This window comes from Ostrinia nubilalis, chromosome 18, assembly GCF_963855985.1.
Source record: "Ostrinia nubilalis chromosome 18, ilOstNubi1.1, whole genome shotgun sequence".
Taxonomy (NCBI): Eukaryota; Metazoa; Arthropoda; class Insecta; order Lepidoptera; family Crambidae; genus Ostrinia; species Ostrinia nubilalis.
The window spans coordinates 6143964-6163699 of NC_087105.1; the positions used below are offsets into that span (position 1 = coordinate 6143964).

Here is a 19736-nt window from a genome sequence, read left to right on the forward strand (position 1 = left end):
GGTTAACAAAGTTCCCTTCTTTGAACAGTAAGCCTTTGATTTCAATATTGCCCTAGGAGCTTTGAGGAACAATACATCTAAAGTCCTTCAGGATAAGGACGATGTTGGTTTGATATGCCAACAGATGTTTTATTTGAGGATAACGTTCCCGACCTACGGATTCGAGCTGGTAACAGATTTGCACGCAATTTCGCATGTTGACCTGCGTCGCATGATGGAATAATCGGTTTATTTATGCCTGAAGTGAAAGCATTTCTACAATATTGGTAAACGAATTTCTCAGAATATTCCAAATTGCATTGCGTTTTGAGATTCCATGCGGCAACTTTGTCGAAGATTGGCTGAGAGGCGTTGGATGCATGGAAATACAACATGGACACGTCCACTCAAAAAGAATTTAAAATATTTTAAAGATGGTGATGATGAAGCTTTAGTGTTAAAATTGCTTTATTTTATAGAAGTTTTTGTTGAATTTACGTCTTATTTTTACCAATCATAGATAAAAACTCCTTTATCTATCTCTTTGCCTCACTAATTTTCATTATGGTCTGACCTCTATGGATGTCACTTTGATTCAATATCAAATTGACTGATTCATTCAAAATTCCAAACAGTTTATAATAAATTATTTACATCGAGAAAATAGTCTAAAATGGCAAAACGATTTACGAAAAGCAGCATAAATTGGGCGGAACTTGAAAAAAAAGTACCACCAGAACAGAGAGTCCAGTACTTCGCATTTAAAGCCAAATCTGATGCTTATCTTCGACGGTAGGAAACAATGTTTATTTCCGTTCTTCAAAATACCATATTCATATTTATAGGCAATTTTTATAGGCTTGTAAAGGCGTATGATCAATCTACTACACTCAAGATTGTAATGGAACCTGGCGGTTTCTCTCAATCAATCATTGGCTGACCAATGCAATTTTTAAAAGTATATTTTCTAATTGTAGGGTACTAGCGCATCCCCCTGAACCCCCGAAAATTGATTGGGCGGCGTACTCTAAAATGGTGCCTGTTCCTGGCCTGGTGGACAAACTGAAGACAGAGTACGAGAAGTTTCAAGTACCCTACCCGCAAGACACGTTGTCAGCTAAGGTCGACGAGCAGTGGAAAGCCTTGGAGCCAGAAATCAAGAAGTTCTGCGCTGAGATGCAGGTGGACATTGACAAGTAAGTTCCAGCGTTTAACCTTTCATATGATTTATAGCACACCGACGATCTGGTGAAGGTCACGGGAGGTGCCTGGATGCGAGCGGTGCAGGACCGGTCTTTGTGGAAATCCTTAGGGGAGGCCTTTGTCAAGCAGTGGACGTCTTTCAGCTGAAACGAACGAACGAATGAACGAACGATGCTTTATAGAACGGATCCGGATGCAACACCTTTACTTTCGGGTTAAGTCTGGAATCTCGCTATTCAATTGGTTAATTCATCTAATTCAAATCCTAATAATATTTTGAAGCTTTTGTCTAAGCCTTCCTCATTATAAATGCCTAATTCACCAAGCCTATGAGAACTTGGTGCTATGTCTTCAATCCCGCGAGGCACTAATGTTAGTGTGACGTGATATACTTGCGGTTTTATTTACGTAAATATTCAACTTTTTCCAGAGCGACTAAAGAGCTTTCAAGAATAAGAGCCCTCCCCAAATTCGAAGAGATGACGATGGAGATGTATGCGGAGATGTTCCCTGACCTGGCCATCGACCCCGTGAACAGGCCCACATACTGGCCCCATACCCCAGAAGAACAAGTGGGGTATAAGCCTCCAGAGCAGAAGGTTGAAAAGAAGAAAGCGCCATAAGTAAAGACGTGTTTTTATGTTTGTGTTTTAATAAATATTGTTTAATGCTACCTTTTTGTTTTTTTATTTGACAATGAGGAATTTTCAGTAGAAAATTATTTTAAAGTCGTTAGCTATGTTGCAGTTCACATAGCCGTTCAATTCTTCGATTCACGAATTTGTGATAGAAAGCCCTGTATGTCGAATTGGCTTATAGGTAATTACTATACTTGCTTTTATTTGTACCTGTAGTAAAATTTCGTTGGTATTCTAAATGACTTTCATGAGGTATCACGACTCAGCACGTGCTTAATCACTTTGAAAGCAATCAACGTAAACGGTGACATGGGCGCGGTCGCCACAGAAAGTCCAAACTGCGCCGGAGTTATTGTGTTGTAGTGATTTGTGAGTAACATGTTCGAGAAAGAAAAATGCACTTTATTAGAGTTAAAGTAGCTTGTCTTACCAAACAAAATGTAGTAAAAGGAACCTAAACGGTAACGAAAAATATCAACAGCAAATTATTTCTTCGCGACACTTTTTCGATCCTGGCTGTCGTTACATCTGAAATGTTCTTCTCTACATCTGTGGAGCTGTAGAGCACGAGTCGTATCGATTCAACTCATGAGTCCTAGCTTCTCGATTCGCGAATCGAATCATGACAGCCCCTGGGCGCAGTACTTCATGCATGAGGGAATGGGACTGCATTTAGTCTATATTTAGAGTCTCACTCAGGGTCGCCGCGGGGACATAAGCCAAGAACTCGCGCGGCAAAGTATGATTGATGATTGGGTAGCGTTTCACGCCGTCTTATTTTCGTCTTTATTAGTTCTCTGTAACTAGATATATGCGATTGGGTTAACCAATTTGCGATTTATAAATAGGACTGCCAACTGAGATAGCATTCGCATCGATTCATAACAGTCTTTAGCACGCAGCGAGCGAAATGACTTTTTGTTTTATGAGAACTTGAACTGGACCGGTAGATTTTTTGTAGATACATAAGTGGCCCTAGCAACAATTCAAGTGGTCAAGAATGCTTTTAGGACTGCATCCTCAATTTCAAACTTTAAGTTAAGGGTCCACATGTGGTTGTAATTTCCTAATATATTTGGAGCTTTCTATGATTTTTTTCTCAAATATCTTGCTTGCGACCTATTGATTGGGTTTATCAATAAACGTAGGTCGTAAGCGAGTCTGATTTCTTGTTGTCAACCGATTAAAGCTAACGTTCAAGTTGTCTCAGACATGCGTGCACCCGAAACCAAATCAAGCGATCGACGCCCGCGGCGGTTGGCGGCAGCCGCCTGCGCAGCGCTTTCTGAGAACCCCGCAATAATATAACTAAGCAGTTTTGGACTGAATCGCCCTATTTATGCATTCATAGAGCTTCATTGAACATTCCGAGCTTTCGCAATGAACGGCAATATGGCACGCGGTAGTGTACACGGTTGAAGCACAAAATAGAGCTAGATTTCAGGTCTGTACCACATCTAGCTAGATTATCTATGTTTAATTAATACTTTTAGTTAGTTTTCTGCCTTTGCATATTCGAACATTTCGAATCGATAATTACTAAAATATGAAGTTTTTCTAAATTCGATAGATCATATTATTATAACCATGATAGGTCACATAAATACTTAGGTATTTATTATAAAAAATTGTGACAAAGTGCTTATTTAAAAGTCTAATAAAAATGAACCATAACATTGTAAATAATAACTACATGAGATGTAAGGACGTTTTAATGTCTTTTGTTCTCAATAATCCGAAAAGGAAATACGAGTATAGCTCTCATTCTCGACCTAATAATAGAAAATATCTCCAGCCCATATATCCGGTGTGCCAGTTAGTGGAAGCCACGGAAAGTGGACTCTCTTTATGGTGGTGGATCAATCAGCAGCCCGTACGGATATCCGATGTACCGAAATGGATGACTTGGCGGCGCGGACGCACGATAGGCAACATTGGAAAGAAAATAAACAAGTATGTTAGAGTTAATTTACATTGGGAGTCTTGTATGCGGATCATTCGAAAAAGAGTGTTGTGCTTTTAGGCTCATTTTTAGGGGCTTTTAGGAACACTTTTTCATCAATTAAAGTTAACAATAAGTGAGCCATGAGACAGCATTTTATATCCTTCATATTCCAGTTTACATGTATAAAATGTAGACCTGTTTGGTTTTAATCGTTAAGAAAGAAATTGTACAAGTCATTAATTGGTAATCGATAAAAGGAATTACTGTTATCTACATAATTATCTACTTATGTTTAGGGTTTAGTTTGTAAGACAGTAAGTTTTTATAAAATGAACTCATTAAGATAACGCCCGACTCTACTTCCACTATTTTACATTTTACATGAAACCGTTTACGTGGGCAAACAAGTTTGGTTCATTGTATCTAAGTATTTCACCGGACTATTTCACAAAAGAAAATGTAAGTATAAGTGTACCTACCTAACATTAATTTGAAATTCAGCAATATATTTTCACTGAAATTCAAACGGAATACATTACAGCTAATTAATGCTAGCAACTCAGTGTTAATCCTGCTCTTTGCAATTAAAAAATCGGTGCGAAAACGACATATACTGACAGTTTTCCTTTCAAGCAGAGGCATTCGTTTTCACTTTCCTTGCGTCCTGTAAGTTTATTGTTCAGGCGCCCGAGGATCAGTGGCCACCTGTTTGCTGGTATATTTATAGACCACCCCGCTCCCCTTTCTTCGGCACCTTTCAACCATTCATGGCTCTGTGACTAATGCCTGAATCAGTTCGAGTACGACGATAAAACTGACGTCTGGCGCGCTGATTGTACGTGGAATTTTGTAATTAGAGTTTTCATTAGTGGGTTAGCTTTGGCTGAGCTTCGATAAGCTCTTTTTGAATGGGCAGCTAATGATTTAGCGAGTGCAAGTTTGGTTAGGAAGAATTTGTTGAAATATGTGCGTGATGTTTCATAGGAATACCATTTTTTTATGGCTTAAAATTTATAAGTTCCTTAAAATACACTAGGCTGAGTTGTATTACCTAACTATGACCGTATGTATGGCGTTTGACAGATATTTAACGTTTGTCAAAGTTAAAGTAAGATGGTGCAACTCAGCCTGATTTAATCAAGCTTTTGCAGATAAAAGTGACACATCTTTAATTATGATATAATCATAACCCGTCCAAATCACCTTTATCTTCATCGATTTGATTTAGAAAACAATACATGGGTCACTGATTCCTTTGTTTATTAAATGTCATTACTAAAGAGTAATAGAGTAGAGATGTAACAGTATCAGTAGCAAGCCTCAATCAAGGCTTGAACTCTCTCTAAATCGATCGACATAGCTTCAACGAAGATTTTTATCCAAAAACCTTGGCCTACACGCATCTCCTCGAGTCGACACCCACTTGTGACAGATGGAGGCGTCGATTCAGCGCTAACAAGAATTTCAACGCGGACTGCTTGAGAAATTTGACGAACTTCATGATTGACGATGACGAGACCGTTAATTAAGCAACTTTGAAACTCGCTCTACACACAAAAAAATATTATTTAGTTAATTGATTTGATCGGAGTAATAAAGTTATTAAGAAAACAAATTACAAACAAACAGCTGACACGGTTAAGTATTGTGGTAAACAAACCTCAATATTCCTATTGAGTACGTTCAGAAAAATGCTTAAAAGGAAAAAACATACTTTATACAGTACAATACCTAGGTGCGAATGGCGTAAATATCTTCACGTTCAGATCTTTGAAGATATGTAGTAGCTCTACCTACATAATATGTAATGAGTTAATGTTTATCTGAGTCGTCGACCCCTCTATGTGACCGTGTACGATCACGATGCATGTGAACTAGATATTATTTATAACTACCTACCTAATTTATTACTGATACAAAGTAACCAATAATTGAATATTACTCTACCTGCACCGATACCTACACGTTACGCGGTGTACTTTTACCTGCAGTATGCATTTTTCTTTTAAAGTCTCATTTTATTAGTATTGCGTATAATTTAGCATTTTTATTTTATGACTGAATTTTTTTTGTTCGTACCAATGCCCCATGCAAAATTGAGACCCGTTTCATTGACTCCATAAGGCCAGCATTAGGCAAGTTTGTGATGTTGATCGTCACTAATTAATTCATAATTAAAAATTCTGGTGTGCCCGCGCAGACGACGGCGTCAACCAATTACGCTGCCTACGCGCATCATATGAAAATGGACCCTATTTTGAAATGCGTATGGTGCAGGAATGACATAAAATTATGCAGTTTCAATGAAGGGCAAGCGACAGTTGTTTTATTTTGTACTAAATATAGTACTTGGACTGAATTGTTACTGTGCCAGCTTTGTGTGAGCGGTGTCGATTGGCATTCGTGCTTGCGTGCGATGCTTTAATATTGTATGGGCTCATTTTATTGGCATTATTTTTAAGTTTCCCATCATGATAAAACAAAGCCCGCGTGAACGGAATGCATTTCGAGTTCGTATTTAATGAATACTTCAGACGAAGGACAATAATCTTGATCATTCATGAAAGCCTACTTTAAATCTAGATTGTTAAAAGTCGTAAAAATAAACCTTACTTTATGGTTGCAACTCATTAAATAGTTATAATGTGAAACCAAACAGTCAATACTATAGTGAATGAACTCTATCCAAAATCCCCACGTGGGTGGAATGGCGGTCAGACATTAAGTTTAAACGGTATCATAAACAGTCATCAAACAATGTAGCTAAAACAGGTTTGCGATGCAACAAATTACTAGACTCGCCAGATTCTGGAGAATGTAACATTTTTGAATATTCACTAAACCAGGTGCGTTTCCAGTCGATCAAGTTCAAAGTGCGTCTTGCTCTTTTTCTATTGAGTAGAGCAAGAGACAAGAAGTAAAGCTCGAAGAAATCGTCTTCGAGATGGCCTATTCCTTTGCGTGTGTGCGTTGGAACCTGTGCTGAACATCTGTTATTATCGGGTTTTGTTTGGTGACTGCAAAAAACATTTCAAGATTTTACGTCGACACCGGTTTGTGATGCCAGCTAAAAATAAAAATATGCGATTCTAATATTCTGGTAGGGAGTTTTGTTGTTAGATCACAGCTTTTATTAGATGATGAATGTATATTGTTAATTAGTTATGTGTCATAAATAAATAATGATACGAAACTCTTGGATTTTAAAGGGTACTTTCTCATATGAAAAGCATAATTTTGTGAGAATGCAATTATACGTATTTTGCCATTTATTGTACCTCTCTTTGAAAACAAAATAAAGGCACTCCTACGTTTAGTAGTACATGGTCATCGTTTTGGTCATCAGTACCTTCGTTACAAACTCTAACTCGTCTAATGAATGACACAACTGTACCAACGTAATAATCAAGCAGTGTTTAAAGTTCCACGAAAATAATAAAAGGATGTTTGTGCGCACTGGCAGCATCGTGGCCTATTATACTGCATTGTGAAGTCCATATTCGCTATCGAGAAAGTAAGATCCGTCCCAAATCATGTCAGCGGTTTTCTACCTGCTAGGGGCAGGGTCCCGTTGCGTGCAAGGTGTACAATCAGGGTTGCCACGCGTGCATGGTGGTTACATTTGCTACGAACTAAACCTCATCATATTCTCACCAATCGTCTCTACATGGGTTTAAAAGTCACAAGAAAATTATTGTTTTTAAGAATATGAATTATTATGGAAACTAATACGCTTTAAAAACCATTCCAGTCCTGCCCAAGACAGATATGAGTAGTAGTATGGGACTACAGTTGAGCTTTTTTCAGCAGCTTTGGAAAAACCCTCTTTTCATCGATGAAAATCAAAAGGCTAATCCAGATTGCCATCCTTAATCAACGTTAGATGGCTGGCACCCTACGCGTGCACCCACACAAACGCAGGCTGCGCCCGCGCATATGGCGATGGCGCCCCCTCCCCCCACCCCAACTCGTCCGATAGTGCACCGAACCTCAGCTGCTCCTAGCTCGTCAGATGTCGATCGACAGTTTTTTTTTGTTTACTGTCTGTCTCATAAAACGAGAGGCAAAGAAATATTGTATTAAAAGGGTCTAGAGGGCGCTACCGTATGATCGAACAAGTTTCATTATTTTATTTAGCAAGTGTAAGCCTTCATTGAACATTTACACATTTACAGACATTGTAACTACGAGTATAACATTAGGTACCTATTTAATTAAAACAAGTGAACGTAGGAATGGTAGACAGACAACCGCCAGAGCAAGTACCTAGGTAAGTACTTAAAATACTTGATTTTATCAAATGATGAGATAATAGCCATACCAGTTGATATCTTCATTCACGATGATTTCATATCATTCGAATGTTGATTAAGCTCTTAACAAAATATTTATGCGTAATGTAGAAAACAGCCAAAAGAAAATATGTAGTATGTACTGAAGTTACTTAATGTATTTGTACAGCAACATATTTTCATGTAGAGTTGCGAATCTAAACAGGAAAATGCAGATTAAATTCAATAAGATGTGACTGAAAAGATTGGAACTTAACTAGAACTTTTCAGGAATAATTCTACATTAATGAGGCTTCGGCGTTCTACTGTAACTCTACATATTTTTAAAAGGGTTTAGGATGCGTTTTAAAAACAAGCATTATTTACACTTAAAAAATAGCTCAAGCAGTTTAGTAACGGAAGTTTTCTTCCAAAGGCAGTTTCAGTGAATTTCCAACACACATATCAGAACAATTTCCTCATATTTATGCACTCATCACAATAACGTGCTCCGACATTATCTCGTCTAAACTTGGAACGGAATACCAATCGCGGTGACGGTGGTGCCTAACCTTCAGATACCTTGATAACCGGGTAGGTGCCTGATAAAATGATAATGGCGCAATGCGTACCGCTTGTGATTTTTCACGCCCATAAATAAACATGCTGTTAACTTCTGTCAGTTGGAGGACCGAAGAAAATCCAGGAAATCTTTTAAGAAACCGTAGATTTATTATGTAAATAGCAGATATTATTATATTATGTATTTGTTTATTCACTATTAATGAATGACTAATAAGATAGCAACAGTCTCTCTAAAAGTCTGAAGTGTCGTCAATCAGTGATAAACGCTCTGCGCCTGAAAATATTAAGCTTCTAGGGTAATTACTTGCTTGGTAATTATTTTTTCTTGCTAGTAAATATCAATTCGCTGTTCGGAAAAAATAGAGTAATTATTACTTGATTTTTTTCTGAACCACGTCGAACAGTATCAATTACTTTTTAACTAACTACCACGTTGATGACAGATTTTAATGGTATCAAGTCAACCCAATAAAGACTATGAAAAATCTCACATTGTCTAATTCCAACAAAAACGTTTCAACTCTATTTCTGCTAAGTCGACTGAAACCTAAATACATAGCAACAAGCAGTCCACAGACGTAAAAGCGAAGTAGGCAACATAGTAACGCAACGAAAGATGTAGGTAAACAACCTCCGACTTGTTCAGTGTTCACGTGTGGAGTGTGGACGTATTTTGCCAATAACCATTACCTGATTTATGACTACGTAACTGAGACGGTATAATCGAATGCTGCCCACGAGTGAATTAAGTTACACATAAGTACCTGGCCATCCGTACTCAATAATAGAGAATAACGCCCGTATTCACAATCATTACTATGAGGTCTCACAGTGCGCGTGGACGCACAGGGTGACACATGAACCAACCACAGAGCTATTCAACGCTGTGCGTTCGATTTGCTGCTTCACTGAAGAAAGCATCGTTTGTGAATAGGGTGTAAGAGACAAAAATAATCGTGTAAATAAGCACTTTCTTACCTACCTAGTCAATCTAAAGTTCGTAGACGTAGCGTATTAATATTTAATGTAAAGTATGAATAAATTTTGTTTGGCTTTTAGTATTTATGTGAAAAACTTAGCTAGACTAGTTTCTAGTTTGTGAATAAAACCGTTTCTTGATGATGACCTCATGTCTTTCGATTATATCATAATATCTTACTACTTGTTTTCAAGATTAGTCAAAATACCTACCTATACTAATATACTACAACTATCACTTCTGTGATCGCCATTATGCTGTTTATCTACTTACTAAAAGCAAGCATGCTATCAAAGTTAGCAGGAAAACCGCTTGACAATAGGTAGGGTAAACCGTATAGCTATTGCCCACTTAGAGATTTCAAACACATTGAGATGAAAAATTAAAGAAAGTATTTTAATTATCGACCATTTATGACTTTTTTCTTATAACTCAATAAACTGTTAAACAGAATATTAACAGTTTTTAGTTAAAACTTACGTAACTTAGAAAATATTGAAATAAATTTAAAATCCTCCAAAAAGTACAGTCATTGCCCATTACTTACACTAATTGCCCACATCAAAGCACAGTAATTGCCCAGTATCTTAAAATAAAATAATCAATTTTAAAATGACAAAATAGGCTTTAAATAAACAAAACAAAACATTAATCTTAAATTCTAGTACCTAGTACAGTCTTCAAAATTTCAAAATAAATTGCGTTTGGCCTTATTAACTATATTATCAAATATTTCTTGACCTGATGTTGATGAGTCAGAATCGGTAGAGACAGAATCATTTACTTCAAAACGTAGATGACGCAAAAATTTGAATTTTTATTTGTAAATTTTATATGTATTTATTTTTTATCTTCTTTGATATCAGTTCAAGTGGTTGCTCAGAATGTTCAATTACCTGTTGGTTATTCTTCCCTAAAGTTGTATCTATTTCCTTACAATTAACATTTTCACTAGTAGATTTAACGTAGGATTTTCATTTTTTGTATTTGCGTTTGAATTTTTATCATTTTTTCAAGCCAAACCATATTTTTCAGCAATTTATCTTGTAGCTTCGATCGCTTTTTGCAAATTTTCTATGCTATGTTGAACTTTTGGAGTCTTTGGCATACTGAAAATGAAACATTAAAAGCCATTTCAATATTTATGCCTGTAAATTGCAAAACAAGTCTAGCAATGAGCAACTTAAACACTGCTACTGCATGGTGGCAACACTCTAATAATAATTGGCCTGGGCAATAACTATACATTAACATAATGGCAATAACTGAAATGATGGTGGGCAATAACTAAAAATATACAGATTTACGTGCAGTGATTACCCACCGTTAAAATGACCGTTAGAAATCAAATTTCATCAGTTATTTTCATTGATAATAGAGAAAACACTTATAATTTCATCATGACTATACACCATTAGTTGAATATTAAATAACTTGCAAAAAAAATTTAACCTCTAAGCGAGTAATTCCTTAGTAAAATTGTTAAAGTCTTTACCTGTTTGAGTAACATTTTCACCCGTCTTGACAAAATCCGCCATAACTGTTTTGTTTTAGTGTTTCCTATTGTAAAATTTAAATCTACTGTACATTGATCTCGGAGCCATCTACCTACTTAGTAAATTCAAATCTAACTAGAGTGATTCAAAGTCAGCACCTGACAATATTATTCTTAAAGCGGGCAATCACTACCAGTGGGCAATCACTCTCTGATTTACCCTACTTACCTATCTTTCAATCTTACAAGAGCATCTTCTCATCATCGTAATAAGGAGCTGAAAATATTGTTCCATGATATAATACCTACACTTAGTTTTAATAATTGATGGTTTTTTCGTGCTGAGTTCTTTCTGACACTAAATTAAACTTATCCACAAATTCATCGTAAGCAAGGCAAAAAGACTCAATACCAAGGAAATTTCAGAGAGAATTTTAATGACTTCTAAAACCTATTTAAAGTATTTGATATTTTGGTTTGTATTACAAAAAAGAAAATTAACATTTTAAGTATTTGGTTGTACTATCCCAACTCAATTTAACTAACTTTAATAAGTAGAGTTCGAATTTTTCAGTGTTCAGATAAAAATCAATCAAATTGTCTGAAAAGAAAACGGTATGATTTCGTTTGGAAGAAATAAACATGATTCCGCGCTTACTTAGAGGGAATGTTTATCCGTGAGAATTTACTGAGCCTGATACCATTTGGACATATGACCTGTAGTTACAAGTACAACCCTCAGGATAGAAGAAGATTTAAAAAACATCTAAATCTTGAAGAAATAACGTCTACATAATAATCACTGCACGCCCGACTGACTTCAGAGACCAAATGTATTAAATAAGATTTTAAACAATGATGAGAATGTTATGGATCATTATAATTAATTTATTAACTCGTTGAAAATGTTTAGAGAAAGAACTTATATTAATATTATCTTAGGCGTGTATTAAGATAATAATGTAACTAATTATTATGTAGACAGATAATTTGTCGTGTACTTACTTCGCACAATAGATAACTGGATTCAATTAGCGCACATAAAATACAGTTATTTACGTTTATTTATTGAAATATTACTCAGTTGTTGGAAATACCTGGCCAATCTAACTCGTAACACTTTCACTGCAAAACAATAACAACTTAGATAGCAGCTTATCAATTGTTATCACATGCACTATGCCTATCTAAAGATTAGGTCTCTGGTAAGATAACTGTGTGGCAAATTAGTTAATGTTAATATTTGCGATAGTTTCTTCCAAAATTAACTGTTAAAATGATAGGTAAAATTGAAAATCACAGGGAAGGGGCGTCTTTGCACTGCAGTTTCTATGGGTCGTCAGTGTATTTCTATGGCACATAAAACTATGTATAGATAGACTACACCGCGCTCACGGATGTAAATTCGGACTAAAATATCAGGCTATTCGCGACTGCTGTTTGACAAAACTACACTCGCGAGCAAAAGTATGGAATCACTTACATGAAATTGTTTCCACACGATCTTGTGTACTAACTAATTTGTTAGTAACAAAAAGAGTGGCACCATTTTAAAGATTAAACTTTTAGCTTTAAATTGATACCAAATTCATTTAAATCACACCGGTATTTAAACAGATATCCCGGCTGATGTGAAGAAGTAAGGAAAAAGACATGTATCAAATGTTTGATACGTCGCGAGTTGCGGCTTATTTAGCCCTTATAAAAGCATGTGTTTTCGGATTTTTGCTTTCACACGTTGATCCATACACATCTCCGCTTCTTTTGACACTTTACCTGAGATTCTACACCTATAGAAGCAGCACAAATTGTTGCACTATTGCAAGAAGGGTTCAGCCAGTGGGCTGTCGCACGTCAGCTCCACGTAAGCCAGTCCTGGGTTTCGAAAGTTTTAAGACGCTTTCGGGAGACTAGTGGCTTTATCCAGAGACCAAGATCTGAACAGCGCCGGTGCACATTGCAGAGGGATGACTGTTTTTCATGTCAACCTCTCTACGAAATCGTCATTTGACTGGTATCGACGTCCAGCAAGAGCTCAGAAATGTTCGTGGGATAGCTGTTAGCAAGTGAACAGTTCATCTAAGACATAAGCAATCGAATTTGATTCCAAAAAGGCCTGCCACAGGCTCGAAACTGACGGCAGGTCACCGACAAGCACGCTTTCAATTTGCTCGCATACATTTTGATGGGAAGGCGAGTAATGGAGGCGAGTTCTGTTCTCCGATGAATGCAGACTGTGTTAGCAGTGCAGCAGTCAAACAGGTCGGGTCTATAGGCGGCCTGGGGAGTGATTTGTGCAGTGCTGATTCGCTGAAACAGTGGCTTATGGGGGTTGGCTTGCTCGCCTTCCCATCGAGATGGATAGAGCAAATTGAAGGCGTGCTTGTCAGTGACCTGCCGTCAGTTTCGAGCCTGTGGCAGGCCTTTTTAGAGTCAATTTCGATTGCTTATGTCTTAGACGAACTGTCCACTCGCTAACAGCTATCCCACGAACATTTCTGAGCTCTTGTTGGACGTCGATACCAGTCAAATAACGATTTTGTAGAGAGGTTGACATGATGAAACGGTCATCCCTCTGTGATGTGCACCGACGCTGTTCAGATCTTGGTCTCGGGATAAAGCCACCAGTCTCCCGAAAGCGTCTTAAAACTTTCGAAACCCAGGACTGGTTTATGTGGAGCTGACGTGCGACAGTCCGCTGGCTGAGCCCTTCTTGCAATAGTGCAACGATTTGTGCTACTTCTGTAGGTGTAGAATCTCAGGTAAAGTGTCAAAAGAAGCGGAGATGTGTATGGATCAACGTGTGAAAGCAAAAATCCGAAAACAATGCTTTTATAGGGGCTAAATAAGCCGCAACTCGCGACGTATCAAACATTTGAAACATGTCTTTTTCCTTACTTCTTCACATCAGCCGGGATATCTTTTTAAATACCGGTGTGATTTCAATGAATTTGGTATCAATTTAAAGCTAAAAATTTAATCTTTAAAATGGTGCCACTCTTTTTGTTACTAACAAATTAGTTAGTACACAAGATCGCGTGGAAACAATTTCATGTAAGTGATTCCATACTTTTGCTCGCAAGTGTATAAGAGATCAATAGGTCTCAAGCCAGCAATTAGGTGGCACCTAAAATTGAATTCTAAACGAATAATAAAAAGAGGTACAGTTTGTAAGTTTGCCAGTAGGTATTTTCCGGAAGTATTTAATAACTTTAACTACGCAACCAATTTTGAAAATTCATCCACGATGCAGAAATAGTTGTAGCTTACATTATATTTATGTATCTTATACCTACTCGTATCTATCTTTAACAGACTGAAATTCAGGCGGACGAAGTCGCCGGAAAAAGCTAGTATTTATTATGGTAATAATGATCTCCGGTATAATACTATCATAGTTATTTAACATGAGTAGTTGGTACCCTCGATATTAAAGTGCTACAATTTTGTCCCATTAACTATGCACGTCTGATGTGTACATTTGTTGAATGACTCACTTTACTGAAGCATACTTTGTTAGCATGTCGCGTTAATTTTGATTCTTAGCCAATATGTTTAATATGTTTTATTAAGATACGCAAGCAGATGCAGTTTATTCCTGCAATTAGGGTAATTATCTCTGATTATACGTAGTTTATGATTGATGTTTTTATTAGGTACTTAGTTATAATGAACGTTTATATTCTGAGCAAGAGAGTTCGTTATATTACTAAAACACACACAATGACAATATTAAAAGAAATGTCCCCACTGGGTGGACCGGCTATCTGGTGAAGGTCGCTGGAAGAACCTGTATGCTGGCAACCCAGGACCAGTCTTTATGGAAATCCTTGGGGAGGCCTTTTTGTCCAGCAGTGGACGTCATTTGGCTGAAACGAACGATCGTTTATATTCTGATCTCGAAGTAAGGGTCAGTCTTATTACTAACATTACCTACGTATAATGACCAGACAACGTATAAACAGATGATGTAGTATGAGTCAGATGCGATGCACTTAAGTACTTTACTCATTACACAAACGTTGAAATCTTATGGGAACCGAATCCTCGACCATTGCGGATTGGATGCAACTGCACATAGCCGACTTGTCAATATGCGTGTAATGGCACTAGTTAGCACTAAAAAGGGAAATCAACTAGGTTTCGTTGTGGCTGACTTTGTGACCGGTTTTGTACCAAGTTCAATACCAAGGCGAGTGTATATTATATTGAGGCTAACTGGAGCAACCTGTTCTATTCAAGACAATTTCGTTTCGTTTCAGCCAAATGACGTCCACTGCTGGACAAAGGCCTCCCCCACGGATTTCTTCGACCGTCCTGCGCTGCCTGCATCCAGGTACTTCCCGCGACCTTCAAGTCTCAACAAAACTGAGCAAATAATCACTTCTTTTTTGTATGGCTCAGCTGGGAATCGAACCTGCGAGTCGAGAGTTCGACACTAGCCACTGGACTACGGAGGCAATGCACATTAACATCCTTTGTTTAATTTTTCAGCGATGGAGATGCTCAGCTCTTGTATAGATTTATCTTAGGAATATTGGCGCAACTTAAAATTAGAGTAATTTGTGCAAGTCATCTTAAAAAAGTACTAAGCATACATGAATGAGTGACAAAATGTTATTTCTTAGCTTTGCTTTCGCAGATAATGCTAACAGTGACGAATAAAGTATAAATATCCCAACAACCTGTTTTGTGTTCTATGAAGAACTAGTATAGCCTGCAGCTTTCCGCGTGGATGTATCTCAGAAAGTCTATACAGGGTGACAGGTAAAGCGATACATTCCTTGAAAGGGGTTAAAGTAGAGCTTATTTGCAGTCATTTAAGTCATATGACACCATGTCCGAAACTTGTTCATTTCCAAGTTATTCAAGATTTAAGTATTTTTTAAAAATCTCCAGTTTTTATGTTAAAATGTACCCTTGTAATGAAGAATACGGAATAATGTTAACTTTTTTGTTGTATTCGTATAGCTAAATAATAAGATTGACATTTTAAATTAAAATTTGCAAGAAAGAATCGTCATTACTCAAGTAAAAGCTAAAAAACCATGTATTATTTTGCAAAAAAAAATATGTTTTAGGTAATTAAACGAAGAATTTCCAAGAAAAAATGTATGGAATGTTGTGTACAAATTACAGAATTTAGTTCCTTGATTCATTAGCTATTCAAAAAGGTACAGGTGTTTAACAAACACTACATAATTATTTTTTTATTTGAATTTAAACGTCTAGTAAGATACTTTCATAAAAAAAAAAATAAAAAAAAAAGTCACACTAACAACTGTTTTTGGGTTTCAATAAATGAAAAACTTAGTATTTTAACAATAATTGTATCACCTAATTTTATCTAGGTACATTATTTTAAGTCCTGCTCAAACTGTGAGCCCCGTCTTCTAATACAAGCTCGTAGTCTGTTTCTCACTTCTGTTTTTGTGACTCTTGTTGTCAAACTTTGCTGAATATCTTGAGCTGCCCTCTAAATGCGCTCACGAAGCTTTCACACACACAGCACACTTTCGGCTCAGTGTACGCCAATGGATGGATCAACAATATCCACTTCGTTGGATTGGGCGCGGTGGACCCATTCCTTGGCCAGCCAGAAGTCCGGATCTGACCCCTTGCAATTTTTATTTATGGGGTCACATGAAGTATCTCTTGTATGTAACCCCCGTAAACAACGAGCAAGAGCTTCGTGAGCGCATTCGGAGGGCAGCTCAAGATATTCAGCAGTTTAGCTTGTATTAGAAGACGGGGCTCACAGTTTGAGCAGGACTTAAAATAATGTACCTAGATAAAATTAGGTGATACAATTATTATTAAAATACTAAGTTTTTCATTTATTGAGACCCAAGAACAGTTGTTAGTGTGACTTTCTTATTTATTTATTTTTTTATGAAAGTATCTTACTAGACGTTTAAATTCAAATAAAAAAATAATGATGTAGTGTTTGTTAAACAACTGTACCTTTTTGAATAGCTAATGAATCAAGGAACTAAATTCTGTAATTTATACACAACATTCCATACATTTTTTCTTGGAAATTCTTCGTTTAAATACCTAAAACATATTTTTTTTGCAAAATAATACATGGTTTTTTAGCTTTTACTTGAGTAATAACGATTCTTTCTTGCAAATTTTAATTTAAAATGTCAATCTTATTATTTAGCTATACGAATACAACAAAAAAGTTAACATTATTCCGTATTCTTCATTACAAGGGTACATTTTAACATAAAATCTGGAGATTTTTAAAAAATACTTAAATCTTGAATAACTTGGAAATGAACAAGTTTCGGACATGGTGTCATATGACTTAAATGACTGCAAATAAGCTCTACTTTAACCCCTTTCAAGGAATGTATCGCTTTACCTGTCACCCTGTATTTGTAATTTATTTGAATTTATTAGCTGTCTCAATTACCTACAGATTAACAATACCAACTTGATAAAAACTGTCTTTACAACATAATTTATAAGTATAAGCTGTAAATTACCTATATGTTAGACAAATAATTCATTCATCATTTATTATCTTGGTGATTCATATTAATTTACTTTCATGAATTCGTGTTTCTGTCACATGTAATGCAATAAAATGTAGGTATTATTTTTTAATACCGAAAATAGCTTCTCAGTACCTACAAAGATTACAAAACGTGTTATAATCTTTAGCGCGTCACATTATGGCAATTTTTGGGGTTACGTCATTGTTTTCTTGAGATTAGACGTTTCATGTTTATTATATTTGTTGGGCTAGTAGATGATAGATCGCCTGCTTTATTTCTCGCAATCACAACGAAATACGAATGCATGTATTCATAAGTCTTTACATTTTATCTCAATCGTAAAATTTTTGATTTACGATTCTCTATCTTATCTACTCTACCCTTCAATGTCTGATTGAAACGCAGTGAAATGTTGTTTTGCATTGCAGCCGCAATAATTTATGCGCAAATGCAAAGAAAGCAAGATGCGCCTATACCTTGATTTTTTAGAATCCAGCAGAGATGTAAACAAATACTTTCATACACAATTACACCATAATCACTTACGTGTTCATAATATCATACACATTATTTAACAAGCCCATGAAACCAACTTTATTTTCACGTTTATACAAATTTGAAATCAATCTTTGAAACAAATTATTTTAGCAAAATACGTGGACGATGAAAATTTGTGAGACTTGTCAAATTGACTTGACGTTTAAAATCATGTGTTATCTCCATATTGTCTATGACTTGTCTCTGACACATCAGTGCTGTAACCTGTGAGTCATAGACAATAATCTGTAAATTTAATCGATATTATATTAAGTATTCACTTATTCCGATTACTGATTAATTTTAAATAATAAATATACGATACTTTGTTTAGTTTTCCAGCGATAACTTCGACAATATTGGAGATAACGTAAAATTATTTTTCTACTTTTAGTGTATACTTTTTCGGAGTCAGTTTAACTTTTAGTCGGTTTTATTTTAACGAAATTATTTTACTTTTTTATGCAATTATGCTTACGTATTGTTCCATTGCTTATTTTTTTATAAAAGATAATAAAAAAATTTGACATGACATTGACAGATATGTCAAAATCCACCAATCACGCAGCATTTGGAACTCGCGTCTACGTATTGCCATCTGGCGAATTTTTCAATCGCGAAAACCCTCATTGATAGCATCTTAAATTACCTCCCTAGCGGAATAGAGCAACAAAGAACTGAGCGAACGAGATGTCACTAGTAGCAACACTGTCAAACAGAACTTTTTGCAACTATTTGAAATTTAATAACTTTACGGATAACATTGATTGTTTTACTGTCCAGTGTGTTTTTTGATTACATCTGTGCATACAGTTTGTTTCCTGTTCTCGTTCTTAATCAGTTCACATTCAATGTTGCGACTTTGTTGCATATTTTTAGTATTTTGACGATCACCCGGCGATGATACGCAAGTACTACAATATTTCACTTCGCGATTAACGAGAGGTTTTGTCGCATCACTAGTTCACAGACTAAAAATATTTTTATGTCAGTTGGCCATATTTGATGACATTTCTGCTGATTTCTAAAAAATTAGACTGTAGGCGAATTGAAATTGCAACTCGTACAAAGGTGTTGTTTAGTTGTTATGCGCGCTACGCCTCCATTAGCTGGATCGGTTGCGAGTCCACTCGACACACTCAGGTAGCGCCGGGATAAAAACAACACTTGAAATGGAACGGACGCACCTCGCTCTCACCTAGATAACGCTCAACGCTCGCCAACATCCATCAACCTTCAACCCAAACCTGGACTCAATCGGCAGCCCCGTCGCCCATTCACAGCACACGCACTCTGATAATAATGTAAATAGGGCTTAGCGTCCAATGAATGAGCCTTATAACATGTAAATTCGTCGTTCACAAATCGCGACAGAACACCGCGCGTAGGCGTCGGGCTTGAATGAAAATAAACATCGACGGGTCTTACCTTTCAATTTTTATAAGATCCAGATTAACGATATGTTCACAGCACAGAGTAAAGAGGTTCGCAATGTGGTTATTACACAGAACTGTTGGGCACAACACTGTTTGGGACGCGGCTGTGTCGCGGCGCGGTCGGGCGTACGACGGGCCGGCCGGTTCGTTCGACACTGTCGT

The 19736-nt window shown here is 36.6% G+C and overlaps 2 protein-coding genes across 3 annotated transcripts in view; one reads left to right on the forward strand and one right to left on the reverse strand.

Annotated features, from left to right (window-relative positions):
* LOC135080609 (ETS-like protein pointed) overlaps nucleotides 1-19729 on the reverse strand; it is a 154304-nt gene extending 134575 nt beyond the window's left edge. For both annotated transcript variants that reach the window (XM_063975287.1, XM_063975285.1), the window contains exon 1: nucleotides 19567-19729. The gene's annotated coding sequence lies outside the window, so the exon portion shown is untranslated. The remainder of the gene's footprint in view (nucleotides 1-19566) is intronic.
* On the forward strand, nucleotides 574-1847 carry LOC135080394 (ATP synthase subunit d, mitochondrial-like). The gene is made up of 3 exons (XM_063975037.1): nucleotides 574-771; nucleotides 957-1175; nucleotides 1613-1847. Exons 1-3 carry the CDS (start codon nucleotides 653-655, stop codon nucleotides 1803-1805), a joined length of 531 nt encoding a protein of 176 aa, XP_063831107.1. The 5' UTR covers nucleotides 574-652; the 3' UTR covers nucleotides 1806-1847.
* Nucleotides 19730-19736: the final 7 nt, after the last annotated feature.

Bases quoted from the DNA above. Each gene is read 5' to 3' on its own strand.
- LOC135080394 (XM_063975037.1), top strand. From the start codon at position 653: ATGGCAAAACGATTTACGAAAAGCAGCATAAATTGGGCGGAACTTGAA. The intron at 772-956 runs GTAGGAAACAAT...TTCTAATTGTAG, and splicing joins TCTGATGCTTATCTTCGACG to GGTACTAGCGCATCCCCCTG. The intron at 1,176-1,612 runs GTAAGTTCCAGC...AACTTTTTCCAG, and splicing joins ATGCAGGTGGACATTGACAA to AGCGACTAAAGAGCTTTCAA.